At 43.4% G+C, this 21828-nt stretch overlaps 1 protein-coding gene across 6 annotated transcripts in view; it reads right to left on the bottom strand.

Moving 5' to 3' along the window:
• Positions 1-20401, bottom strand: part of elavl4 (ELAV like neuron-specific RNA binding protein 4) — a gene marked incomplete at both ends in the record, with an annotated part of 69041 nt that extends 48640 nt beyond the window's left edge. For 3 of the 6 annotated variants that reach the window (XM_079157504.1, XM_079157505.1, XM_079157506.1), the window contains one exon: positions 4409-4432. In XM_079157504.1, the coding sequence (XP_079013630.1) occupies positions 4409-4432 (24 nt within the window). Of the gene's footprint in view, positions 1-4408; positions 4454-19471; positions 19613-20353 lie in introns of those variants that run through there. The other 3 variants (XM_079157502.1, XM_079157503.1, XM_079157507.1) reach the window with 3 other exon arrangements.
• Between the last annotated feature and the right edge of the window lie 1427 nt (positions 20402-21828).

Below are 21828 nucleotides of genomic sequence, written 5' to 3'. Positions count from 1 at the left end.
CTGTATCTTTGACTGAACAAAGAGCTATATACACATGAATACCTCTTTCCTCCCACTGTATTTTCCATCGGGATATTTATTTTGAAAAGCAGCGATGCACAACAAGGGCTCGGTCCTGTGTTTGCTAGTGGGCTGAGGCGCTAACACTCCCCAGCTGATTATGTGTCTGTCTGTAGCAGTTTGAGCTGCTGCCAAAGGAATTAGGTCTCGTATTTGTGAATGCTGCTCCCCTCACAGCAGAATGCCTTGCCATGCCTCTCAGATTTCCAGCTTTTTAAAAAGCGAGGGTAAAAAGACACATTTTAAATGAATGAAGGAAATCGCTGCGGAAGCCTATTAAATTTTCAACGGGACCGTTTTGTGAGTCTTCATGTGTGTTTAGGCTTCACACAAAAGGAATATTTAAAAACCAAAGCGTGCTAATTGGGACAGAGATTGTTACAGCAGCTTCTTATTCAAATAGGCTTTTGGCTCATTAACTGCTTCCATCTAGCTTTTGTTTAAAGGAAAGTGGAAAAGACATTTAAAGACAATAAGATATTTTTGCGATATTCATACAGACATTGTACCACCAAAATACTGAGACTGCATAATGCACTCACACAAAATAAGCCAAAGCAATGTCAGCTACGATTTTTAGTCTTTTTACACACAAATCAAATCTTTTTTTAATAGCAGCTATATCTAACCACCCGTCGACCACATATAATTAATTCAAAATGGAGTTTATCATTGTATTGTCATCTAGTACATATACATGTTTTGCATGAGAATCATTTAATATTTTTTCTTCAAATTGAGTATTACTAATTTAATTTTGCAGGTGTTTGATTATAGCCTTATTTTACAAACTAGTTTAAATACTGAATTTAATTTTGAGTTGAGTATCATACTGTCTCAAGTATGTCTTTCCAAGAAAAAACAGAGCAAAAAGCTTCTGTACAGTATTGCAGGAGTTCCACAGCTGCTCTTGGAGAGATCCTACCAAACAAAAGTAATCCAACTAAATGTCTTCGACGTTCATCTTTGGCTAACTCATCACTATAACCCCTGTCTAGAATACGCCACTCTAAAACTCATTACGACCAGGGGGCAAAGTTAAAGGGGACATATAATCCTCATTTTCAGGTTCGTCCATGTATTCTGGGTTCCTACCAGAACATGTTTATGTGCTTTAATGTTCAAAAAACACATTATCTTTCTCATACGGTCTGTCTCATTATACTTGGATTCACTCTGTTTGAAACGCTCCTGTCTCTTTAAGCCCCTCCTCCCGTAAAAGCCCAGTCTGCTCTGATTGGCTTGCGAGAAAAATATGGTGCACCTTTGCAAAGGTATAGTTCTCAAGCCGTGGGTGAGAAGATACTCAGATGGGGAGTAGATCGTCTCAGTTGCGACCAATCCTTTTTTACAGGACCATTTACCTAAAGCTAGAGGGGACACACACACACACACACACACACATTAAACATGTACTGTATGTCTTCCCAAAAGCATATTAATTAACAACTACATACATACACACAAGCACACAATGTGACCATTTTACCATTAATTATTGTGGACGTTAGGGTGCAGTGCAGCCTCTGGATGTAAAAAAACTGATCAAACATTAACCACGACTATACACACGTAACACGAAGCATAAGAATGCTAAAGGCCCTCACTTTAGCGACTGTTTACCTCTTCTCCCCTCTACAAAGTCTATTTCATGAAAGTCCATTTTAAGACATTCTTACACTACATGCCATGAAACTATGCACAACCAGCCACAAACAGCAAGTCAACCCACAACATGCATTTTTAACCTCCATCAAAAGAGACGTTTTTTTTCTCTGCTGCTCAGTAAAACCACACATCAAAAACGATCAAATTAGCCATTAAACCATTTAGAAAACTCCTTCTACAGTCAAATAAGCACACTAGGCCCGAGAGAACAGCGTGAAGGAAGTAAAAACAAAATCCTTCGATTTTATTCCTTAGCTGTTAGTTCGTCAACAGAGGCGTCGACTGGTGAAGGATTTACAGTGTTTTGAGCAATTTATTTAACAGAAGCTAAATGTTATAAGATTAACGTGAGTGAGAAACAAGAAGAAAAGAGCAACTTAGTGTCAGGTTTAGCTTAAATTCCTCTGTCACGCTAACACTAGGAATTTATATTTCTACTAGAATCATCCAAAACAGTTAAAGGTCTGTTGGTCTACATACGTGGTGACACACCCACCCACAGGAATATTCTAAAGAGGTAATGTTTGAGCATCGGAACACAGGAGGGAAGATTACGAGCCAATCGTTCCCGTGTCAGAACCACTTCCTCCTTCTCTCTCTCTGGGACTCTATTTGCTTGGTGTTTAATCAGGCTCCAGTTAACCATGTCACTCTGCATCTGGACACACGTCAGTCTGATGCACACACACAAACACACACACACACACACACAAACTCACAGCACCGATAACACAGACATACACAACCCATCACAGGCTATCACGCAATTAAACTGATAAAGTAGCATTTCTTTTATTGTCCTGTTACTTTCAATTTATATTCGGTAGCTCGTCATCCATCGTTTCTTACGCGAATCGTCTTCATTGTCCCTCAGACCTATAATCACCCCAGGAATGCACATCCAAGCACCTATCCTTATCTTGTGTTCCTCTGATCTCCAATTACATGTAAATCACTAAGCACACACTCGCTCGGTGCACTGTCGCTAATAAATTCCTCACACACCCCTCATTAGCATTGATGTGTAACCTTGGAGCTCATGGTGTTCTGCCTGAGGGTCTTACAGCCATTGTATGTTTGTGTGTATCTATCTCTGTGTGTGTGTGTGTGTGTGTGTGTGTGTGAGAGAGGAATGATGGCCTGTCCCCCACTGGTTCCCATCAGGAGGTTTTATGGCGCAATCTCATACAGAATCTAATGCCTCCAATACTGATGGACTTTTTACCTTTTTTTTTCTCCACTCCTTCTCCTTTTCATTCTCCCTTTGTGTCCATTCCCTCCATCCTCTCTACACAATAATACCGCCACAATCTGTGTATAAACACCCTTTCTCTGCGTTCACGCCCGTCTTCTCACATTGCCAGTCAAGGTGTTCCTGCTAGGCCCCTCCATCTATGCACGCACACAAGGCTGCTAGCCGAGAGTGTCTAGGGAGACGACGGCACACCAGCGAGCGTCACTAGCCGAGTCACCAAACAGGGGAGTCGCCTTCGTTTCAATTAGCATTTTGATTGCATCTAATGGAAAGCAAACAATCAAACATTTACTTGCCGACAAATGAATAATGTCCACTGTTCTTTGTGCAAACACACAAGTGAGCCAGTCCACTCTGTGGATGGTAAGATTTTGAAAACAGATGGATGCATTGAGAATGCAACGTAATTGTATTGACTCTATAGTGGTGGCGCAGTATCGCCAATTAAATGAAACTCTGTCTTATATGACGGGTGAAAGCGACAAGAGGAGAAAATGTGGCCGCTAGTTTTGTTAGTCAACCTCTCTTGGATGAATGGATGAATGGATTCCAAGTTAAAGTCTCATGAAGCTGAGCAAAGCAGATAACTTGTATATGATTTCTCTCACGTCGACGCTCGCACAGTCAAACGCAAAATTGAGAATACACAGTCCTATTCGCACACACACCCATGTGAGCGTTTCAAAACTTAGGAGCACGCACAGCATTACAATCTATTGCAATCCAGGCGTGCGTCCAACACACCTACTCCCATCTTTCTCCAGCTCTGGCACAACTTATGGACAACGCAAACTCACACTGTGCAGACAAGCAGCATGACGGATAACATGTCTCCTCATATAATCAACAAGGACTACTTTGCATACATGAATACAAAAATGCACAAAAGTCCAGTTCCCCCTCCCATCTCACAGTACATTCAGCATCAATAATGTGCATTCCGTCTCTGCTGCAGCACTATACGCAGGTAAATATCTCAGTGGTGCAAAGGCAGGAGAAGGGGGGGGACACCTACAGCCCTGGCTTCAAGATAAAATGGGTGCTGTTCCCCCGATTTAACCCTTCCCTCCCTCCGCTCCTCTCCCCATCCCTGCTTACCTCTACTCCTGCCTCCACACCTCTTCTATGAGCATGATATCTGGCTCCGTCCCTCCATCTGTCCCCCCTCCGTTTCTCATCCTGCCCACAAACCTCGTCAGTCTAACCCCCTGCTGCATCCCTCTACCCTGTTTGAAGGAACTTAACATTCTGCACAAACAGAGAGTTTTACAGTATCACTGCGCTGCAAGAGTCTTACATACTGACTGTGGGTGATAGTATTTCTACAACCGACTCTAGCCACCGTAGGCTGCCCGAAATGAAAACAATGGTTAACAATGTACAGCGGAGTATAGTGGCAGGCTGCCTGCAGCCTTCTCTCCTTACCATCTTAAACCCATTCCACTCCATTTGGGAGACGCCGGCCGTGGTCTCACGCTCTCTCTCTCTCTCTCTCCCCTCTCTCTCTTTCCTCACACAACAGCTACAGCAACGCCTCAGCAAAAGAAAAATCCCCTACTCTCTCTCTCGCTCTCTCTTACTCTCCTCTGATACCTTCTCCTTATTTTCCTCACTATGCCTCTCTTCCAGATTTCTGCTGGAGTCTTAGCGGCGAGCAGGGAGCAGCATACTAGAGGCAGCACGGAGCAAGCATCCGCCTTCTTCCACAGATGCTGAGAGGAGAATGGTGTGCCTGGATGAGAGTGTGCTGGGCTGCAGCAAGGCTCCCTCCCCTCCCCTCCTCCCCCACCCTTCCGACAGCCACCCGCCCAGTCTCATGCTCCGCTGGAAGGTCAGAGCCCGCCCACTCTCCCCCCCCCCACCTCCCTTTCACAGTCTGTGATTGGCGTTTTGGCTTGCCTGTCAGCCCCTCGGTCTCACCTCCCCCTCCCCTCGGTGTTAACACCTTCGCTCTCCGGCTGGCTCTGAGCCCTCGCCGGCACACGCCAGCCTCAGCCCGGTTTGGCAGAGAAAAGGCTTTCTGAATCCCAGCAAAGCAATCAATCGCTACTGAGGTCTGTGCTTGAGTGAGCCGGGCAGAGCAGCGCGGGGCAGAGCTCTAGGGGAGTGATTGCAGCCTCCGGCGCTATGCTAGGCCTAATAGGATGCCTGCGCAGCCCTGTGTATATAAATTAGCTATTACTGGGTGCATGTTAAAATCCCCCGTACATTTACATGTGTGCAGCCTGTCTCGTTCTCGTACTCCTCGTCTCTTTTCCTTTACACACACAACGCACGCATACTCACAGAACTGAGCACAGCCTTAGTTAATAATAATGATCTTTAAGGAATTCTAGATGATATGATTCAGTTTTTCTGTAAATACTATGCTACTACATCGTTTAAAATTAAAAAAAGCACAGAATTTGACGAAAAACAAAATTGTCTCCTATGTTGATAACTCATAATTGACATTTGTTGGGGTTTAAATAAGATATGAGAATGGATACACACACACGCGCACACACACACACACACACACACACACACACACACACACACACACACACACACACACACACACACACCCCTACCTGTCCGTACAGGTGTAGCCTAAGCCCTACACTTAGATCGCAAACCATGAGATCTGGTTTAGCCTACTCTTTTTAAACCATATGTAAATCAATAGGCGACGTATGGTGTAAGCAAAACAAACGTGTACGGCACTACCTGCCTGCCTGCTGCGGTGCGCTAAGGTAACATTAAAGCCCGACTGGTTGCAGAATATAACGGAACACACATCTGTACGATGTAAAGGCTGTAGGCTACTCTACAATATCTACTCACCATGACCATTCTTGTGTCAGGCTGTTGGTGTTACGGACGGTATCGGTAGTCTCGGGCGGACAAAGTGTAAAAGCCGGTGAAGTCGGCGAGAAGACTCGGATGGAGGAGCGGCAGCGTGCCGGGGGAGGATGAATGAACCGACGTGCCGGTGTAGTGAGTCAAGCGGAGGCAAAAACTAAACGGAGCGAACCCGTAGGTGTGGAGGACCTGCAAGCCCTGTCCCGTGCAAGGGGGGGAGGGAACAAACGCGCTGCGAAAGAACCAACAAAAAGATAGGATAAGAGTGTCCACTCAAAGGAAAAGATAGAGAGAAAACAACCCTCTACCTTTTCCCCAAAAAGCCATTTATGGATCGTCCAGTCACCTCGCGCGCGGTCTCCCATTGGCTGGGGAGGGGGCGAGGGGGCGGTGCGCTCGTGGATGCGAGCGAAGGAGGCAGGCTCGTGTAGTCCTCCAAGCATCATGCTAAAGCAGTTAAGGTGACTTATTGTTCGTGACTGCACATAACTATCCCTCACCTGACCTGTTAACAATTATGCATACAGTCAGTCTACGCTTTCACTCGTGCACGTTGTTTGTAACCGCCTCCATCTCTGTCTCTATGTCATTAGGCTTGCACGGAAAACAGGTTGCATTGTATAGCCTATTCATCTGCATTGTTGCTGCAGTGTTTGAGTTTGTGATCCCTGTTGTTAGACATGGGTCTGTGCTTTTCAGCCAGGGGTGCTGAAGTCACATCGTCTAAAAAAAATGTTCTTGTTAAAGCAGTTGCCGGTCTTAGAATTTTGCTAACTGTAGCATGCACCATATGTAGAAACGCCCAAAACATTGGGTCTATTGTTGTGAGGAGTAATTATACACAATTTAATAATATGATATCATTAAATTACTCCTAATTACTCTGACAATTATAATCATTACTACAGTTTGTATAATATATGTATATGTATATGTATATATACTATAAGCTTCTATAAGCCCAACCTGCCACAGGTTGATTTTTTCCTGCTGGCCCCTATCACAGGCACACAAGAAGAGGGAGCTCTTGCTTCCTTTAACAGAGTTACCTGGCAGGCATACGTTTACCCACACACATGCATGCACTCAGAATGCAATTACTGGAACATGTTGGCCGACACCATACTCGATAAGCACACATCAGCATATATTAATGTGCGCACATACACGCAATATACACACATGCACACACTGTCTCACAAATCACATTCTGGCACCTTATGCTGTATATAAACATGTGACCGCATGTAACTGACTTTGTAACAAATTGCTCTTTCACTGGCAATTTCTTCAAGTTGCCAGACAAGAGATCAAAACATAATCACTTTCCCAAAACATGGTCATACTCTTTCCTTTGTGTTCAACATAGCAATAAGAGGCAGTCAGTGAACCAATGCTTATTCACATGCTGGTTTGTTTCAATTAGCATTCAGCTGTGTGGTGTGAAGCCTGACAGGAGTTAATGTAAGTGGACAGCCATTAAGACCAAAGAGATTTCTCTGCCCCAACCACCTCAAGACCTGTCCCCACTCAGGATCACGCTTTATTTAGATGAGCCATTAGCAATTAGTGATTATAATGTGTCACTAAAAGGTTTTACACAATATCGTTACACCGATTAAGCATATTCTTCACTACCATTTGTACTGTTGTCACTGGAACTATCTGTATTCTAATTTTATTTTCCTAAATACTAAAGAACTGTTTCATAGTAATAAACAGAAAGCCATTTCAGCTTGAATCATCTCAAGATAAGATGAGATAATAATGTATTAGTCCCAAAGCAGGGACATTTTGTAATGTTATTGAATGCTAATGAATATATATGAAATTGCATTTGGACTCAAATGGAAAGCATTTATAGCCTATTTTCAAGTAATTGATCTTAAAAGCTTTCAGAAAAGGAAGAGTATAAGACTGGCCATAGTCCTAATAAATCCAGATTTTAAAATTTACCAGTCTAAAGCTGACTTTCAGTAACTGCCTCAACTTAAAAATAATAAAATGATTGCATGTCACAATCAAATCTGAGTTTCTATTAGCCCAAAGCTAACATGGGTGGGAGTAATGAACACAATTACCTTGTTTTATGGCCCCCATCTGTAGCTATTCACCTTTTAATGATACAGCACAAATGTATTATTTATAGCAAATTATTTCACGAATCCCCTGACAGAGAGTGCCACAGACCCCTTGGGGTCCCCGGACCCCACTTTGAGAACTCCTGCACTAAAGACCCCGCTGTGCACACACAGTCCACTGTAAAGCCACATTGTGGACAGTGTATGATAAACTATGCAGCATGTACCACATATGTACTCCGCAATTACATTGACAGTATGTGTATTCATACAAATAGGAATTGAGAAATTCAACCACGCACTCGAGTAGCTACTCAAAATTAGCTTGCAAATGAGCACACTGAAAGAATAATGTTAGGAGAGGAAAAACAGGAAGAAGACGAGCTGTGAGGAATGATAAGGCCCGTTCTGGCAGACAAAAAGGGAGAGGAGAACTAAAGCTCCCCAGTCTCTCCACTTCACCCCTGACCCCTCCACCTGTCTCGTTAGCTACAGCGAGCTAGCTAGCCTAGCGGAACCATGTGCCTGACATACTAATGACAATCCTCACTACGCCTTCAATTAAGCCTGAGCAGTACTGAGGTACGCACACAAACACACATAGAGGGGAATATAAACAAACGGGCTATTGTTTCAGATAGAATAGAATATGCTGGCACTTGCAGTCTGGAGATTTGTACCGATCATACAGTATATGAGACAACAGAGGAAGAGTAATGTTGAATGAAACACAAAAGAAAATGGATCAAAATAGAACCTTTGTATGTTTTCCTTTGTCATGTGCCTCCGTATCTTTTCCACCAAAGAGCAGAAAGAAGCAACATTTGCAGCTGAATAGTACGGGCAACAAACCCACAGTTTCCTGTCCGTCTTTTATCTGACCTTTTGAATTTAATGAAAGCTTTGGATTGGACCGGGGCGAAAAGAAAATCTTTCTCCACCTCACTCCCTCTAATATTCTCCTCCCAACCACGTTTTTGATATTTGATGTTTTGTTTAATTCCCTACAGTAAAGAAGAGAGTCAGGTCCTTGGCAATGACCGAATCACAAATCACATCTCTGTCTTTATATGCAGGCAACTTTTAACTGTTGCTGTTTAGAGGCATCAAGGACAGTGTTTTGAGGTTGTTTTCTCCGTCTGTAATATGATCCAAATAACCTTTTCTCTAAAGGAGAATGTGTTTTGAAAGTGAAAATAGTCTCACAGTTGACTTGCTCGGCTTGTCGTTTCACTAAATTGCTCTACAGGACTCTATGATTTTATAAAGCAATGAAAGTGACTGCCCCTACTCAGTAAATTAGCTATAAACACATTCTGCTCTTTGGAGTGTGTTGTGTTGGGTGTGCGTTTCTGTGTGTGTGTACTTAAGATACACAGACAAATACCAAAGATGGAGCCGTGTTGCTGCCATGTCCTAGTTAAGGGTACACACCGTGCAATATAATATTGTGTTTGGACAGATGGAGGGAGTGGTTGAGATAGTCTTTCAAGGGCATCCATGGTGAGATGCTTTACAGTCTGGATGTTGGAGATATTGCAGTGTAGCTTATTATCTTGTAAATTTGGCCGTTCCGTACTTAGAGTTTATGTCTGTCTGTGAATAAAATGCAATACAGCACTGAATAAATGTAAAAATGCCAAAGAAGTAATTAAGGGTAACGTCTAAAAAAGACTACGGTTCCTTAATGACTTTGCACAAAAAAGTGCAAAGCGTTGATTGGATGCATTATTTGGCTTTTTAGATGATGACTGATGCTAAACACTTTTTGAGGAGGCAAATGATATTTCTTTCCTCTTGTAAAGTTTTGAAAGTTAAAAAGCTTTTGTGGCTTTAACCCAGGAGGGCGTACTTGTCAGCAATGAGAAACCCCATCTCACTGATTGACTCTGGATCACATCCATAAACACACACACACACACACACACACACACACACACACACACACGCTCATGCACAACTAAATCCATACACACACCAACACGCGCACGCACATGCATAAGTGCGACAAACCACGACATTATGGTTCATGGAGTGTGTCACAGTCTGGCAGTGTGACTGCCGTGGAACCGGAGCTTTAAGGGCTGGACCCCACAAGTGTGCTGCAGCCTGTGCTTCCTGCCTGCTAATTCGGAAAGCAGAGAGCTGACTAATTGTCATGAACTCCTCCTGCCATGCTTCTCCACCCTAAACCCCTCCTAGTCATAGACCTTAATGGATTAATGCAGGCTGGCGTTGTCCCTCTTACTCTCCCGTATACTCATTCTGGTTCTCTTGAACAAACTTGCGATGCTAGATTTCTGCCACGCCCTGAAAAATGTCTGTTTTTGTTGAATCTCCAGGATTGGTAGCACTGTACTGTACTCGCACAATATACTCTGGTAGCAGCCAACACGTAGTAGTCTGATAAGAAGTGTATTCTGATACACAGTATAGCAGGTTTGAATATGCAGTGTGCAGACTGTGATAATTGTGGGTGCTTTCGGTTTGATTTGTGTTAACTGTCAGACGCAGCGTTTCAACACCTGTCTTCTGTTTCACTCCGCATAATAAGAGGTCTATTTAAAGTGGGAGAAGTGAAGATGCCAGCAGAGGTGTTACCTCCAAAGTGCTGGAAGAAAATACCTTGATAATCAACAAGAGAAGAAAAACTTGTGTTTTGCAGTGAACCTGATCTTCGGTTCAGAGGAAATGAATGCAACCGAGGACACGCGACGGAAAACACGATCTGAACCTGAATTATCCTTGTTACACTGTACGGCAAAAACATCGTAACAGACGATGAAAACACGTTTTAATAGAGCTATATGGAGAGGAAGGCAATGCTTATCAGGCCCGGTTGATTTCAATTTAAAATATCACAGCAGTCTATGCCGTAAAACCGCCTAATACATCTAATAGCCCAGAACACACTCCTCTGTATGCTGCTGCTTACTTAGGCTCTTTTTGATTTGCCCTTGAAGGATAGGTTTAGTCGCTCTATTGAAGTTCTGGCAGTAGCATCTTGCTGTGCTACTCAGACTGATGATCGCCTCTTTCCTGGCAGGTGTCCACCCTCTGCCGGTAACAATCAACAAATGAGAATCGCAGCCTTCAACTTGCCGTCTCCCTGCCCAGCGACAAACTCGGCGTCTCTGAATACCAGACAGCAGACAGCTATTAACACGATGCGGCTGTATCTGGACAACAATGGGCGCTTTGGATTCAGCTTTTTGTTGTTTGCTTTCAGTGTTAAGACCAAGGGCTTCGTTTCCATGAATCAATGGCGCACACGGCGTGGATACTGATTTTCAGGTAATTTCATGGTCAGAGGCGCACAGTGCACCGGCATCGCTGTTGCACGTTCAATCAAATCAACTCTTTTCTTTCTCCTCGAAAGCAGGGCACTCTGTGCCATGTCGCTCCGACACTTTAGTAAACGAGGGGAGCAGTTGGGAGTAGTTCTGCCACAAAAGATCCTCCAAAGAGGAAAGTGATGTTCTTAATGAGCGGGAGGAGCAGAATCACCACAACGTTACCTTATGTGAACCACGGAGAGCAAATTATGTTCAATTATCCTGGGAGGACAGTCAAGTTCACAGCTAGCCACTGAAATGCAAATGGATGCAGATGAGAAGAAAAGTCTGCATGCACTGAAAGAGAATCCCAATCCACCAAGTAAAAATACTTGCCAACATAAAGCCCTGGAAGGCATTTAGAGATCATTGTAGGCGATGGTTTGTGCTAACATGATCCAACTTGCTGTTACAAACAAAGACATCAAGCATTTCTTTCACATATTAACTTCAAATCATATCTTCAACTGACTGTGAGTACATCCTTTGGATTTTGTAGTGAAATCTCTGTCTGCACGTTTTTTTTTTATAGTTATGGCTAAATATCATGACTCATGAGATCATGACTGACAATGCAATATTAATCACTGAGTTGCAGCTCAATGCTTTGAGTCCGGTGTTCCTGCTGTTGATTGAGTCAAAAGACTCAAATTTGACATTTTGCTTCTTTTTTTTTTGCAAATCTTTCTGGTTAAAAACTAAATCCAACTTGGCCCTGCCAGTCTAAGAATGTGTGAATTCATGGAGGCACTTATGGGGAAGTGGATCCCCTATATTAAATACAAGTGTTTTGGTAAAATGTAACTAATCTAGTTGAAGCTTTCCTCCTACATCCTCTTCCCTCTGTGTCAGTGGGCATGATACACAGTCAGCTTAACCCTTGCCTGTGTCACTCTCCGTGGTAGAAACTCCTCAGATCAGAAATGAATTCTTCATGCTGATCCCGGAACAAGGCTGTGCTGCATTTGTCACAGCCACTTTCTTCCACTTTAACTCAAAGCTGTTTGGTATGGCTGGAGCTTTGCCGACTGCAGAGATGTGACAGGGGGCTGTTTGAAAGCTGAATTCTCTCTCTCTATCTGTAGAATAGGGACTGAACGCTTGTTCAATCGCTATGTAAAGTCTGCTCTTTTGTAGATTTAATTCAGAATAATGCTTAGATAACTGCCCCCCCCCTCCACACACACACACACACACACACACACACACACACACACACACACACACACACACATTAAAATAAAAAATATTTAGATGGAAGAGATCACGGTGGGTCTTTGAGGCGGTAGCCTAACACAAACGAGAGAAGGTTTGTGGAGGTGCCCAGGGAGGCTTAGCTATGCATTGGCTGTTGAGTCTGGCATGTGTTCTGGCACGGCGAGTGTATTCTCAACAGGACTCTGGTGGATTAGTGTCCATTTGGACAACAGAGTGGTCCGCAGCTTGGGGTGACATTCAACTTCAGCAGGCCGGCAGCTCACACACTGATCACGAAGTTTAGTCTTGCTGTTTATTGTCACTGATGTGTTGTAAATGCAAAGCCATGTAAATGTTATATATTGAGTCTTACAAATGGATTTTGATGACTGAGGTTGTTTTTGATGGTTATGCTGTCTTCTAGTCTAATCCGGATGACTGCCATGGCCATGCTGCAGGGTGGTGGGTCAGTGGATCAGGGGGTATAGTGGTGGGCTTTATGGCTGCGGGGACGGCAGCCCGCTTTGCGTTTGATCCCGGTCGGGGTACATCCATGCTCACAGGGCGACTGCTGTGGTCCATCTGGTGGAGGCTTTAATCACAACTCCCTCCCACTTACGCACACACACACACTACAGTAGCACAAAGCTCCCCACTTGAGATTCTTTAGACGGCTGCTCACTTTCAGACCTCTTTTTATCTCCATTATTTATTTTAGTCGTTCCTGCAGTCACGTCTCTCGCAGCAGAAACGAGTCCTGCTTTCTCTTTTCTCCCAGAATCTCCGACTCAGACCTCAGGTGGAAAAGCACGAGAATCACTGAAACTCCCTCTGCCATCTGTTATGACGTTTAAAGCCTCGTCAAAAAATCTCACACTATCTGATCTCCATAAATGGCTGCACTACTGTACGGCTTTTGATAAGGAATAACCTTTTTAGAGACGAGACGTATGCAGAGTCCTTCACAGGGATGGCCTTCGGTACTGTGGACCAAAACATGCCCATGCTGCAGAAATCCCGCTCTCCAAATGCCACTTCATGCTTAACCGCCCTTTCTCATGCTTGAAGAAAGGCAAGTGGGCAATGCTAAACAAGAAAAAAAACTCCACCGGGCTTCAGTTTAAATGCCTACATGCTTAGAGACATGTGTCCGTTATTTTGTGTTGTTGACACATTTAGTTGTTTGAAAAGAAAGAAACTCATGAGAAACAGCCCTAGAAATAATTTTCCATTATGAAAATAAAGACATTGTTTACAGAGGGTATGAATCATATTCTGAGTAAATGCTATTTATAATGTTATGGCATTAAGCCAAGAAAATGTATGTAATAATGTAAACAAAGAGGGAAATTAGTTTTTTTGTATTGCATTTCTGTAAATTAGCTCACACAACAGTTACTAAAGTACAGCTCAAGGCGGACTATGGTGAACCGTTTAAACCTGACTGCTGCTGTTGGATTAAATTTATTATTAAAGGGAGTAAAGGCTCAGCAGATAATAATGATGCTGCGTTTTGTAGAGGAACCACTTACAGCCTCCCCTTGGACAAAATTAATTATAATATTTTCATGAATTTCCAATACCTTATCTTGATTTAGCTTGCTCTTCATGAACGGCTAATCACTTGAAAATCAATTCTGGAAACTACTATATATTCTGTACAGTCGGTATATACAGGCCCCCGACTACTAGACACCTCCCAATGGAGCCAGTGGAGAGCTACAGCACTCGAACGGTCACTCCTCCTCGGCACTAATGCAAGTAAGTAAGCCCTACATCATTTATTCATGGTGACAGCAGATACTTTGCCTCATCCCCGGCAATTAGCAAATCGATAAAAACGCATTGGCTTTGAGAACTATCAATTCTGAGAGGACCAAAAAAAATAAATAGCTTTGTTCATCAACATGCCAGGATCCCAGAAGCAGACAATCACTCAAGTATCGGCAACATTTGTCAGCTCAGCATCAACAGGCGCTGAGCCGACAACAATAATGCACATTTCCTCACATCACTGCCCTTAAAATGAGTCCTCACCTACAAAATAGGTGTCTGTTCCATATAAAATCTTAAATTGGGTTCTTTAAAGGGCATCATCTATAAATGTCATTTTTGAAAAAAGACGATTTGATGTTCTTTTTGTCAGGAGATTTTGTTTGCATTATGAATATGAGTCTATTGTGAAGGAGATGACTGAGCTGAAGCCATCTGGGTGAGATTATCACCGACGCAGACAGGTCAGTGAAGGTCTTGCACTGGCTAATACCTCTTTTGTCAATGTTTATAAGGCTGACATATCTGCAGTACATTCTGATATCACTGTCTGTTTAATAATTCATTCAGTGAATCTGCATGATCCAATATGCACCTCAGGCTGCTTTGTGTTGACCTAAAATGACATTAGATTTAGCCGAAGACCTCCGAATTTGACTTCACTGTCAAACGGTGGCTGAGGCACTTTTTTTCTGTTTTTCCATAATAATTGGTAATGTGTTTGCGAATAACAAAAAATGCGAAGAACTCACCAGATTTGGAAAGCACAATACTGCTTTCTCCCCAGCCTTGTCTGTTTCATTATTCTCTCTCTATTTATCCTTTTAAGCCGCATGAAATAACTGCAACTGGTTGTGAAAACATTGTCCACGAGAGGAAACAAATTTGTCTCTGAAATTAAATGCTTTTCCTCTACCAGGCAAAAAAGAGCAGCCCTGGGATTTTTTTTTCAAATTAAAGAGGATAAATGAACAGCAAAAAGTGAGATTATTTTCTTTATTCAATTTATTGAACCGTACAAATGGATATATAATCCACAGCTATAGAAACTGTGATAGTTATGTGTGCGTGCATTGTTTTGTGGTAGAGGTTCTCATGATTGTGCTTTCTATCTTTCTGTTTTTTACTACCTCAAGGCCCCTTTCTGTATTTTTTAGCAGATAAATATGATTATGATTTATTACATATATCATTAGAGACTGTGACTTAAAAAAAAACAGCATTTTGTTTCTCACTGAACAGACAATAATTGAAAACATCAGCCTGTTTTTTTTTATTGCTGTGTTTTTCATGATCAGAAAACATGCACATCTTAGATGACCTGATGTTAATCCATGCAATAAAAGACAATCAGTGAGGGAATAAAAGCAGGTCAAAATCTTCTGCTTTGATTTTTTTTGGCGCTGCGCTCTGTAAAAATCACCAAGACACAGACTACTCAGAAACGCTGGGCCCTGCCACGGCCATTATGTTGGTGAAATTACAGGTTATTACTTCCAGGTCACAGTGCCTGAACACAGAGAGGTGACCTTTGGTCGGGCGTGGGCGCTTGTGTTGCTGCAGCCGCACTCTGTTGTTAGACTATTGTTTATGGATCACATCGCAAGCCTTTTTTATGTATGAAAGAAAAATAGCTAATGATCAAAAACATGATCATGTGTGAAGAAATACAAACTAAAAGGCACCCTGCGGACGGGCTGCATTGTGTGGATATTAAGGGTAGGGTTTGCACGAGAAAAAAAACAAAACTCACAGACGGAAACAGTGAAGGAGGAAGAGAGAAAGAGTTCACTTAGCTTTACAGTGTGTGTGTGTGTGTGTGTGTGTGTGTGCGTGTGTGCGTGTGCATGAGCCTGCAGACACCTGCTCCATTCTGCAGTGATGGCTCCCAGCGGGACACAGGCTCAGCTGCTGATCTCTAGGCCCTCCCTGCAGTACTGGTGGCCAGCACACACACGCACGCACGCACACACACACACACACACACACACACACACACACACACACACACACACACACACACACACAAAGCTGTGTTCACATGATGTTGCATGTAAATTCGAAGACACGGTGCGGTCATAATCTGATATATGCTATAGGGAAGATATGACTGAATGGCATGTCTTCATTTCCATCACCCTAAGCTTAAAAAGCTTGACTGAACACAGCAGTACATCAAATCTCCATATTACGTGCTGCTGCTGTGAATGCAGTTTAAAAGGATAAAAAGATTTTGAAGTTCTCAGCAGGTCACTTAATGATTCACGTTAAAACAAAATCCTACAACCTTTTTTTTGTCAGTCCTGCATTAATCAGCCACCGTCGTACTTGTGGCACTATTGTTCTCGTCGATGCTGTATTTTGCACACATCTCCATCTCTCTGTTCCTCTCAATATGAGCGTCTTCCCCCCCCCCCTTCTGTGGCGTCGCTCAGTCTGCTGCACCTGTTTGTGCCTCCCTGATGGCAGGGTTGTGGAGCATAAATGAACTAATTTCCTGCATATAGAGAACAAGGAAAGGGGAAGTGCAGCGAGCGGCAGATGGAAGGAGCTAATCATTGTTATGAAATAGAGATGACCTCTAACTATCTCCTGGCTGCTAATATACCGTATAGCTACACACGTTTTCCAGCTTCTGTGCCAAGCACACCCTCACTCTCCTTCCTCCTCCTTTGCCTGTTTGTTGTTGTGGTGATGATGAACCTCTTCAGGCAGGTTTGAAATGTAACCCTCCCTTTTTTTTTTTCTTTTTTTTTCAGATGTTTAAAAAGAAAAGATTGGAGTTGTCAAACAAAATCTGGTGTCACATGGAGAACGGCAGCTGCCTGCAGTTGGTAATCAGTGGAGCTTTCTACAAATTAACAGCATTCAGCTCTGAAGCACGGCGCACTGCAGGTTTTTAGCTATGGGCTTTTGAAAATTAGATCTCAGTGACTGAAATATGGACTAATTTGCGATTCAGCTTTTTGCTCACATTTTCTTTTAGTTCTACCCGCTTTGTGTAAGGTGACATAGTCATGGTCATCCTAATGTGGTAAATGATACTGCGGATGCTCATTTTAAACAGAAGACTATCCATCTAAATTTCATCAATTGCATGCCAATTCTCTCCTCCGTGCTCTGGTGGCTTCAGAATTGAATTCTTTGAATGCTCTTTTAAGCGCACTGTCCTACAGCTTGAAGGATGCACAACCGAGAACACGCGCACACGCGAACCGCTCTAAACAAACTGAACACACAGTGTTTGACAGGGGAACGAATGGCAAACTTTGCTGCAGGCGTACAGACTGTTGGAGGACGAAACCATTTAGCTATTTATCCATTTATCAAGGCACTCAAAGCAGTGGTGCATTGAATGGAAACACACCATAGCATCTTAACTTTGAACGATAACATTTCAAAACAGTGAAGTATTTAATCCATTTTTATATACGGAGCAATGTTGGGCTGCCAGGGTAGAATTGTACTTCCGTTTGACCGAGGTAAGAAGTGCGATGTTGCTTTTGAGGCATCACCCACCAAAGCCACCAGAATCTTCCAGCACATTTATCTAATGTATGCAAATGATCTTGCTGTGCTTAATGAAGGCACCATTAATCACTATAACGATGGTCTTTTTGAACCAGGGTAATCACGCGCGCACACACACACACAGACACACATACACAAGCATGTGCGCTTGCAGACACACTCCCTCGCCCACACACACACACACACACACACACACGGAACATGCCTCATCACCTGCAACACACTGAAGACAAATGCGCAAAATCCCACAGTAAACCATTTTACCAGAAATGTAACTACGTATGATGAGGACCTCATCGTCACTCGTGGACTATTTTGGCTTTGTTCATTTATACTGTAAATACAATATTATTTACAACTGTTCTTCATGTTTCGCCCTGGAATTGGCTGGTTAAGCAACCGCCTCGAATTCTGTTTTTGTGCCCACCACAATGGTGATAAGATGCATCAAAATATGTTAACACATCAATCGTATTTATATAATAAAATCAGCTAATTAGTTCTACTGGTTTCAACAAATAATTCATGGTCCAGCAGCTTTATGCAAACAGCAGATAACACTGTTGTGAGTCACTTCGTGCGCTGTATAACCACAACGAAACACTGGACAGACGTCTTTGAACTCGTGTAAGAACTCAAAGGGAAAACTGAAAAAAAACATTATTGAAGCCCAACTCCTAACGGAGCGTATTTCACCGCTTATCCTCGCCGTGCATTTGCATACAGTTGACGGAAACCCCTGGGTACAGTCAGCAGCATGACAGTCGGTTATGAAGGCTTCCGGGAGGCTCTGGGGTGTGGATCTGAGCCAGTTTGAAGGGGAGCCGAACCAATGAAGAGCCCACAGCGGATTAGACACCCACAGCTTCATGTCGCTTTAATGCGGCGAGTCAGGGATTTTCTTACAACGCTTTTGCCTAAACTCTCAGGGTTTTCTCGTGCCCCTTTTTCTCTCTCATTCCCTTCCTCTTGAAGTAATATTTTCTATGTAAATAGCAGAGTAATGTTGTTTCCAGTGCAACACACCACATCCATCTACAGCGTTCCTACTTCCTTTGCTAATGTGACTTGTCAGATGTCAACTGGAGTTGAATCGGATTGATAGTTATGATCCAATGTCATTTGAAATCTGTCGTCTCACACAACTGTACATCTCCTCAGGGTGTTGGGGGGAAAAAAAAATCTTTTCTTTTCACAGATGTCATATAAAGTTCAAAATGGTAGAATTGCAGGTGTACTGCTGGAGCCTGTTTATTAATTTACTGTGAAAGATAATTCAACGTCAAATACATAAAAAATTAGTACGCTAACAGAATTCACAAAATACAACAAACGTAAAATATATTACCCACACGAAAACACACCTCAAATTCCCCTGATAACAGTCTGACTGGCAGAGGCTAAAGACAGAGTAGGCGTCCGTAATTGAACAAACATAACAATGTAAATATTTACTAATACTATCCATTGGGGATACAGGCCAAATCCCACAATTGATTTGCTCTCTTTCTGCCCCTTTGCTCTTCTCTTCACACACACACACACACACACACACACACACACACACATAATCACACACACACACACCTACACACACACACACAACAATACGCCAATTCACAGACACTAACTACCACTCTTTTTTCCCCCCTGTTTCTTCCCTTGCTATTATGCTCGCCCGTTTTCATTAAAGAGATGGAGATATATTGGTCTGTCTATCCTCTTACCAGGGGTGACCTGTAGCCCATCTGGGCTGGCGATGACAGGAGATCCCTGGGAAATAGCGGCGAGTGCGTCTCGGGGACGGAGCCCACGCCACTGGCTGCTAGTCCCGAGAGCTGCCCGTACCTCGCCATCATCTTGAGATGCTGCTCACAGAACACACACACTCATACACAGACACAGGAGGAGAGGGGAGGAGAGAGAGAGAGAGAAAGAGAAAAGAGAGAGAGAGAGAGAGAGAGAGAGAGAGAAGAGAAGAGAGAGGGACGGGGTGTGAGAGAAGGGAAGGAGAACAGATAACAGCAGGTAGGAAGGACGGTGAGAATGGTAAAGGACAGAAGAGGGAGTGGGGAGGGAGGGGGCAGGGGGGGGGACATGAAGAAAGAGGAGGTAGAGGGGGATTACAGACACTTTGCTCTCACACAAATGCATGTGTAAACACACACACACACAGACACATATAGGCACACACGCACTTACACTTACACAGACGTACTGTACGTGCACATGAAGGCACACATACAATTTTAGCCCCAGATGGGCAATCTCACAAGCAAGCCTATGTTGGATGGGTTTGATAGCTACCTTGGTTTTGTTACAATAGAGGGATGTAAAGTCTAGGCACTAGCTCTCTTATTACTACAAGCCAGGATGAGTGTGAGAAGCGTAGCAGCCCCCTTTTTTCTCCGTACCGACTATCGAGCTTGGGGAAATATATAATAAACAGCTGCTGTTATCAATCATCCCCTCTGTCTCCTGACTATGAGCACACAGAAATGTACAGACACGCACATGGACGGACATACAATAAAACACATGACAGAATGGTTGGCAGCAGACACGCACAGGTGAAGTGTGGAGAAAGAAGCAAATCCAAATGTCTTTACCTCATTGCTCAACAAAGCGGCGTTGAGTGTTCGGCTTATTTCGAACATGTTCAGGTTTGGTGCTTTTTTTTTTTCGTTCTGTCCGTTTATTTTCAGATTCTCTTCAGTTCTTTGCTCCCCGTTTTCTTCTCTACGGCTGGGAGACGGTCCCGGGAACACAAAAAACGAAAGAAAGAAAAAAAAAAAATGAAAGAAATTGAAAAAAAGAGGGGGGATAAAAAAAAAAATCCTCTTTTAATTTTCTGATTTTGGAGTTGTGATTTTTCAGTGCTCTATTCTTTCTTTCTCCCCTGTCTGTTGATGCACCTCTCTGCAGGCTGTGGCTGTCGTGGTGGCGTTTGTGTCCAGGGTCTCCACACACGTCTAAGGACTCAATATGCTGTTTCTTTTTTTTCTTTTTTTTAAAATCTCCCCAGAGTCAGCACATTAAAACAGGCAGTCAGGCGGTCGGTGGGTCGGGCTGGCGGGCTGGCTGGCTCCCTTATCTGTCCCCCGCACACTGGCTCACACAATACGCTCCGATCCTCACACTGCTCGCTAGCAGATTAGCCTGTCCCAAAACATAGCACTTAGTTTAAACTCCCCTCCCTTTTGCTCTCTCTCTCTCTCTCTCTCTCTCTCTCTTTCTCTCTCTGTATCACTCCCTCTGGCTCGCTCCTTTGCTCTCCCTCACTCTCTCACTCCATCTCTCTCTGGCTCTCTCTCTCTCTCCTCCTATTGCTCACGCACTGATGCAGCTACAGTTCACTGTGCTGCCACAAGGTGGGAAGACTGTTCTAGCAACAGCGACACCATCGCCGCCACATCCCTTCCTCTCCGTGCCACTCCTATCTTTTAGATTTTCCCTCTCTTCTACCCTTTTCCGTGTGTGTCTATAAAACACAGGTATAAACGGTGACAGAGCGTTTGCACTCCCTGACCATATCAAACTTGCAGCCGCAAAGGATGAGCGGATTGGTGAGGGGTGTGTGAGGACTAATAGTGTTCAGTCCTGTTATCTAATTATGGCTCTTACAAAAGCAGGTTGTGGATTCAAGTGTAGAAAAGAACTATCAAAGACTTCTGGGAGGGAAATAATTCGAGCACTATACCTTGGAGGTGTTTTTTTGTGACAGGTACATGTAAAGTAATGGAATGTAATAAAAACCTGCTCACTATCAAGAGACCTCAAGGGAGTGGAAATGAATGGTACCTCTCGGTAATAGGAAGCAAAAGAAAAAAAAGTGAGGGTTGGGCTGATGCGAGCATCAAGGTCAGGTGGTTGTCCTTTTCCTCAGCAGGGTGTGGCACAGAGATGACGAAGCAGCTAGTCACAGGCATGGCAGGAGATCCCAACTACGGAACAAGTAAACAAGGAAAAAAAAAAAAAAGATGAGGGAGACTTGAATCCAAGGATATGATTCACTACATGGTTTGGTTTCAGTCGATGACACCTGAGACATTTCAGAGTATGACTCGCAGTGTACTGTATCTGC

This window comes from Pholis gunnellus, assembly GCF_910591455.1.
Source record: "Pholis gunnellus genome assembly, chromosome: 4".
Classification (NCBI taxonomy): domain Eukaryota; kingdom Metazoa; phylum Chordata; class Actinopteri; order Perciformes; family Pholidae; genus Pholis; species Pholis gunnellus.
The sequence above is the reverse complement of the archived record's forward strand: the minus strand, read 5'-3'. Positions and strand labels throughout refer to the sequence as shown.